Source organism: Crotalus tigris, unplaced genomic scaffold (assembly GCF_016545835.1).
Source record: "Crotalus tigris isolate CLP2741 ecotype Arizona unplaced genomic scaffold, ASM1654583v1 scf7180000024361.1375286210:1436186, whole genome shotgun sequence".
NCBI classification, from domain to species: domain Eukaryota; kingdom Metazoa; phylum Chordata; class Lepidosauria; order Squamata; family Viperidae; genus Crotalus; species Crotalus tigris.
The window spans coordinates 773,001-779,000 of record NW_024100529.1 but is presented as its reverse complement, the minus strand read 5'-3'; the positions used below and the strand labels follow the sequence as shown (position 1 = coordinate 779,000).

Here is a 6,000-nt window from a genome sequence, read left to right as displayed (position 1 = left end):
AGACAGCAAAGTCAAGAGGGGATCCGCTTAACGACCGTCTTGCTAACTTCGCAACCGCAGTGAAGTTAGGCTCCTGTCTCGCTTAGCAACGGAAATGTGGGGCTGGGTTGGGGGTCGTAAGCCGAGGACTTACCCCCCCTGCGATTCTGCCAGTGAACAGCCAGAGTGAAACACTCGAAGAACGACGATCGGGAAAAAGGAAGGAAACGGGATGGACCGCCAAGTGGTTCAAGCACAACAGGATAGAACTGTGTAGAATAATCCCAAATTCATTCGTTCACAATTTTGGAGAAGAAATTAAGGCCAGGGCGACGCCAGTGGAGAATGAGGACTAGGAGCTTGAAACAGGCACCTACTTGTCAGAAAGGAGAAAGGCAAAAAGGACTCCAGCCCTGGGCACGGGTCCAATGTCTTGCAGCTATATCAATACTTGCTGGTGCCAAAAGTTGTGTAACTCCTGCCCAGGTAGGACCTGGAGGGAACGAACGTGGGTGCTAATGATGTCCACGATCATCTTGCTGGCCAAAGTTCCTTGCAGTTTCTTCTTATAAGCCTCGGATCTCGGCGAGGTCCTTCCTTTCTAGCAGAAAGTCCTCGGTGCTGCCTGCAGGCATGTGTCGGGCACGGCTGGTCGTGTGGCTGGCGGGGCTGGCATTCACTGCTGCGGTTATCCCAGGTAAATTGGGGACCTGGGCTGGCTTGGGGGTGGCCGGCGCAAGCAAAGAGGGTACCTTATGGGACTTTAGGGATAAAGATGGAGAATTCTAGTTAATTAAGGGGGCTGCATTGAAGAAAGCCACCTTCAGATTTATAGGGAAGGCTGATCCTGTTGGATGGCTGCCTGTTATAGCCTATCGAGCTGGAGACGGGCAAAGAGGCAGGTGACGCCTAAGTGAAGGGGCTGGAGGCTAAAACATACAATGTACGGTTGCAGGAATTGGGTATGTCTAGAGAAAAGAAGAACTGGGGGTGACACGATAGCACCCCAATATCTAAGGGGCTGTTACAAAGAAGAGGGGGGGGGAATCAACCTATTTTCCAAAGCACCTGAAGGCAGGACAAGAAGCAACCTGGAATTAAGGAGAAACTTCCTAACAGTGAAGACAATTAACCAGTGGAACAGCTTGCCACCAAAAGATGTGGGTGCTCCATCATTGGAGGCTTTAAAGAAGAAATTGGACAGCCCTTTGTCTGAAAGGGTATAAGGTCTCCTGCCTGAGCAGGGGGTTGGACTAGAAGACCTCCAAGGTCCCTTCCAACTCTGATATTCTGTTAAATTCTGCAAGGATGATGTGTTAAGCCCCCCCACACACTTTACTATTAGTTGATTGTTTAGTCCACACAGCTGTTTGTACATATTTCTTTCGTGGGTGTTTTTATTGCGGTTGTGTTTTGTTTTTTTAATTGTTTTAACTCTCTGATCCCTTTAAAATTCTAAGTCTGAGTCACTTGATTGACTGGGGGGGGGGCTATTAGAATGGAATAAGTAAAATAAATTTAAGAAAAATAGGACACAGGCTGTGCGCAGATACCTAATGTGTTTTTGTGTCTGTGTTGCTTTCACGGAACGGATATTTAATAGTAGTAGTAGTAAAGTTGGAAGGGACCTTGGAGGTCATCTAGTCCAACCCCCTGCTCAGGCAGGAAACCCTACACCATTTTGGACAAATGGCTGTCCAGTCTCTTCTTAAAAACTTCCAGTGTTGGAGCATTTACTGCTTCTGGAGGCAGGGTGTTCCACTGATTAATTGTTCTCACTGTCAGGAAGTTTCTCCTTAGTTCTAGGTTGCTTCTCTCCTTGATTAGTTTCCACCCGTTGCTTCTTGTCCTGCCTTCAGGTGCTTTGGAAAATAGCTTAATTCCCTCTTCTTTATGGCAGCCCCTGAGATATTGGAATACTGCTATCATGTGCCCCCTTGTCCTTCTCTTCGTTAAACTAGACATACCCAATTCTCGCAACCGTTCCTTATATGTTTTAGCCTCCAGTCCCCTAATCCTCTTTGTTGCTCTTCTCTGTACTCTTTCTAGAGTCTCAACATCTTTTTTACATCGTGGTGACCAAAACTGGATGCAGTATTCCAAGTGTGGCCTTACCAAGACCTTGTAAAGTGGTATTAATACTTCACGTGATCTTGATTCTATCCCTCTGTTAATGCAGCCTAGCACTGTGTTGGCCTTTTGGGCAGCTGCAGCACACTGCTGGCTCATATTTCAGTGATTGTCTACTAGGACTCCGAGGTCCCTCTCACAGTTACTACTATTGAGCATGGTGCCACCTATGCTGTACTTGTGCATTTGGTTTTTCTTGCCTAAATGTAGAACCTTGCTTTTTTCACCATTGAATTTCATTTTGTTAGTTAGTGCCCAGTGTTCAAGTCTGTCCAGATCCTTCTGTATCTTAAGCCTGTCTTCTGGAGTGAGGGCTGTAGAGACAGCCTTTGACTCAGCAACAGTTCATTTAGTGACCGTTTGAAGTGAAAAAAAGGGACTTTTGCCCGTTTTCCACACTAACGACCGTTGCAGCCTCCCCCTGCTCACGGCACATCCAGACACACGGCAACTGACTCGTACTTGTGACGGTGGCAATGTCCCTTCTGCGATCTTCTGACCAGCGGAGTCAATGGGGGAAGCCAGATTCACTTAATAACGGTGTCACTAACTTAACAACTGCAGCAATTCGCTTAACGGCAGTGGCAGGAAAGGTCGTAAAATGGGGCAAACTTCTTCACAAATGTCTCACTTAGCAACGTAACTTTTGGGCTCCGTTGTGGGTTGTAACTCAAGGGCTACCTGTCTTTTCCTGAGTGGATCTTTTCCTATTTCTTCTACCTCTTGATTGGATTGTTGGTTTTAGGCCATCTGACAATCGCTTCAATAGGAGCCAGCTGTGTGCTGCAGCTGCCAAAAAAACCAACACAGTGCTAGGCTGCATCAACAGAGGGATAGAATCAAGACCACGCGAAGTCTTAATACCACTTTACAAGGCCTTGGTAAGGCCACACTTGGAATACGGCATCCAGTTTTGGTCACCGCGATGTAAAAAAGACGTTGAGACTCTAGACCAGCGGTTCTCAACCTGTGGGTCGGGACCCCATTTGGGGTCGAACGACCATTTCACGGGGGTCGCCAAACAACGCAGTCCGCCATTTTTCCCCCCTTTTCCTAAACTGTGCTACTCCCTTTTATTCTATTGGCTTTTGAAAGCCAATAGAATAATAGACCAGTGGTTCTCAACCTTTGTAATGCCGCGACCCCATAATACAGTTCCCCATGTTGTGGTGACCCCCAACCACTTATACATCACTGGGTGCCAGGGGCGTGGCCAAAGAAAAGGAGGAAAAAATGGCGGACAGCCTTGTTTGGCAACCCCCGTGAAATGGTTGTTCGACCCCAAATGGGGTCCCGACCCACAGGTTGAGAACCACTGGAATAGACTCTCTTGAATAGAGTCTAATTCTATTGGCTTTCAAAAGCCAATAGGAATTGTCCAGGCTGTCTCTGCCCTGCAAATGGTGCTGCACCAGTTGAGTACTCCTCGACTTATGACCGGTTGGGGGTCGCGGCATTAAAAAGGTTGAGAACCACTGCTCTAGAAAGAGTGCAGAGAAGAGCAACAAAGATGATTAGGGGACTGGAGGCCAAAGCATATAAGGAATGTGTCAACGCTGCAAATGCTGTATATTCTTGCTTTGACAAAAATATGCAAAACTGTCTGGTATTTTTAGAGTTAATGCAGAGCAGAGTAGGGAAAAGGCCTGTGGGCGAATTGGAAGGTTTGATTTATGACTGCAAAATAAGGGAGGGGTTTAGAAAGAAAAGTTAGATGCAAGCAAGAGAAATTCAGATTCTGGCATAAACATCCATGATGTGCGGTCGATTTGTTACACTGTTAATAAAGACTTTAGGACAGTGATGGCGAACCTTTTAGAGACCGAGTGCCCAAACTGCAACCCAAAACCCACATATGCGTCGCCAGGTGCCGGGCGGGTGTGGCCCATTGGATGGGTGTGGCCCATTGGGTAGATGTGGCCCATTGGATGGGCATGGCTGCAGTGGTAACGGCAGACTGGGTGGGACTAAAAAGTTCAATCAATCAATTCCAACTTTGCAACATCTTTTTTTCCCCACGAGGTTGAAATTGACTGATTGATTGAAACTTTTTTTTTTTTGCACACAGCGGCAGAGGCCTAAAGCAAAAAGGTTTTATAAGACCCAGCTGAAGGCCTAGGACTGGGGCGACGGCGTGTGTGCCCACAGAGAGGGCTCTGAGTGCTGCCTCTGGCACCCATGCCATAGGTTCGCCACCACTGCTTTAGGATAAACATGCCTGGAAGTTCTTTGAAGTGTTTCATTAGTTGGAACCATGACAGAACGGTTGCTGGAACTGGGTATGTCTAGTTTAACGAAGAGAAGGACGAGGAGGGACAGGATAGCAGTCTTCCAGTATCTCAGGGGCTGCCCCAAAGAAGAGGGAGTCAAGCTCTTCTCCAAAGCCCCTGAAGGCAGGACAAGAAGCAACAGATGGAAACTGAGCAAGGAGAGAAGCAACGTAGAACTAAGGAGAAACTTCCTGACAGTGAGAACAATTAACCAGTGGAACTACCTGCCTCCAGAAGTGGTGAATGCTCCAACACTGGAAGTTTTTAAGAAGAGACTGGACAGCCATTTGTCTGAAATGGTGTAGGGTTTCCTGCCTGAGCAGGGGGTTGGACTAGATGACCTCCAAGGTCCCTTCCAATTTTACTATTATTATTTTATTATTATAAAAGTTTTGCCTTCTCCGAAGTTCCGCCAGAGATGATACCAACCAAGATGTTAAATTTCCCCAGTGAGTGATTGCTCAGCCCTGCTGCTCCTTTGCAAAAAATAATAATAAAATAAAAAAGTAAACTTTCCTGGGTTCAAATTTAGTTTCCGAGCCCCATTCTTGTAAAGCAGAGGTCCCCAAATCTTTTTGGGTTGGTGGCCCGGAGGGAAAGGGAGGGGCAGGCACCTTTACATGTGCATGCGCACATGCAAATGGGGCTGTGAGCGTGCTCACGCCAAGTGGGCCACTAGCGCCTGCACGATGCTAAGGGAGGCGTTAGCGGCCACGGTGTCAACGCTGCTAACATTGGATGTTCTTGCTTTGACAACAGATGGAAATGTAGCTATCTTTTCTCTTTCACTTTTAGAGTTAGAACAGTGGTTCTCAACCTGTGGGTTGGGACCCCATTTGGGATCGAACGACCATTTCACGGGGGTCGCCAAACAACGCAGTCCGACATTTTTTTCCCCTTTTCCTTAGCTGTGCTACTCCCTTGTATTCTATTGGCTTTCAAAAGCCAATAGGAATTGTCCAGGCTGTCTCTGCCCTGCTGAGCCTGCCAAAAGTCCCATTCTGCAAATGGTGCTGCACCAGTTGAGTAGTCCTCGACTTACGACCGGTTGAGTAATACTCGACTTACCACCGGTTGGGGGTCACGGCATTAAAAAGGTTGAGAACCACTGAGTTAGAATTAGATGATGCTGGGAGGGGGGGATGTGGGTGAGAGTCCAGTTAGTCATAACAATAATAACTCAACTGTGAGAATCAAGGTTATTGCGGGCGGGCTGGGGAGAAAGCCAGCAAGCTAATTGGGGAATTGATTTATGACTGTTAATTGGAGGAGGGAATTGTGCTTTGCTACTTTGTGGGGGGGGGGTTTCAGTTTTTGGCTTTAATTATGTAGTGCAAATGCTTTATTTCTGGAATAAAGGATTCTTTAAGGTAAACAATGAAGTTCTTTTAAAGAGTTTCATCTATTGGAACCATGACACATGGGACATAAACAGGGCCACTAGTCCCTCTGTGACACAAACAAGGCCATTAGCACCCACGCGTCACAAACGGGGCCGCTAGTGCCCGTTCGATGCTCATGGTGGCGCTAGCACGAGTGGGGGGGGAGGGAGTGCACATCCACAGACACATGCGCTGGCCAGCCAATCATGCAGCCCGATGGCCGAGAGGCCACATCCTGG

The 6,000-nt window shown here is 47.5% G+C and overlaps 1 protein-coding gene across 1 annotated transcript in view; it reads left to right on the top strand.

Annotated features, from left to right (window-relative positions):
* Positions 1-519: 519 nt before the first annotated feature.
* Positions 520-6,000, top strand: part of LOC120300879 (intestinal-type alkaline phosphatase-like) — a 30,622-nt gene continuing 25,141 nt past the window's right edge. The window contains exon 1 of the mRNA XM_039327410.1: positions 520-676. Within this exon, the coding sequence (XP_039183344.1) occupies positions 613-676 (64 nt within the window). The 5' untranslated portion in view covers positions 520-612. The remainder of the gene's footprint in view (positions 677-6,000) is intronic.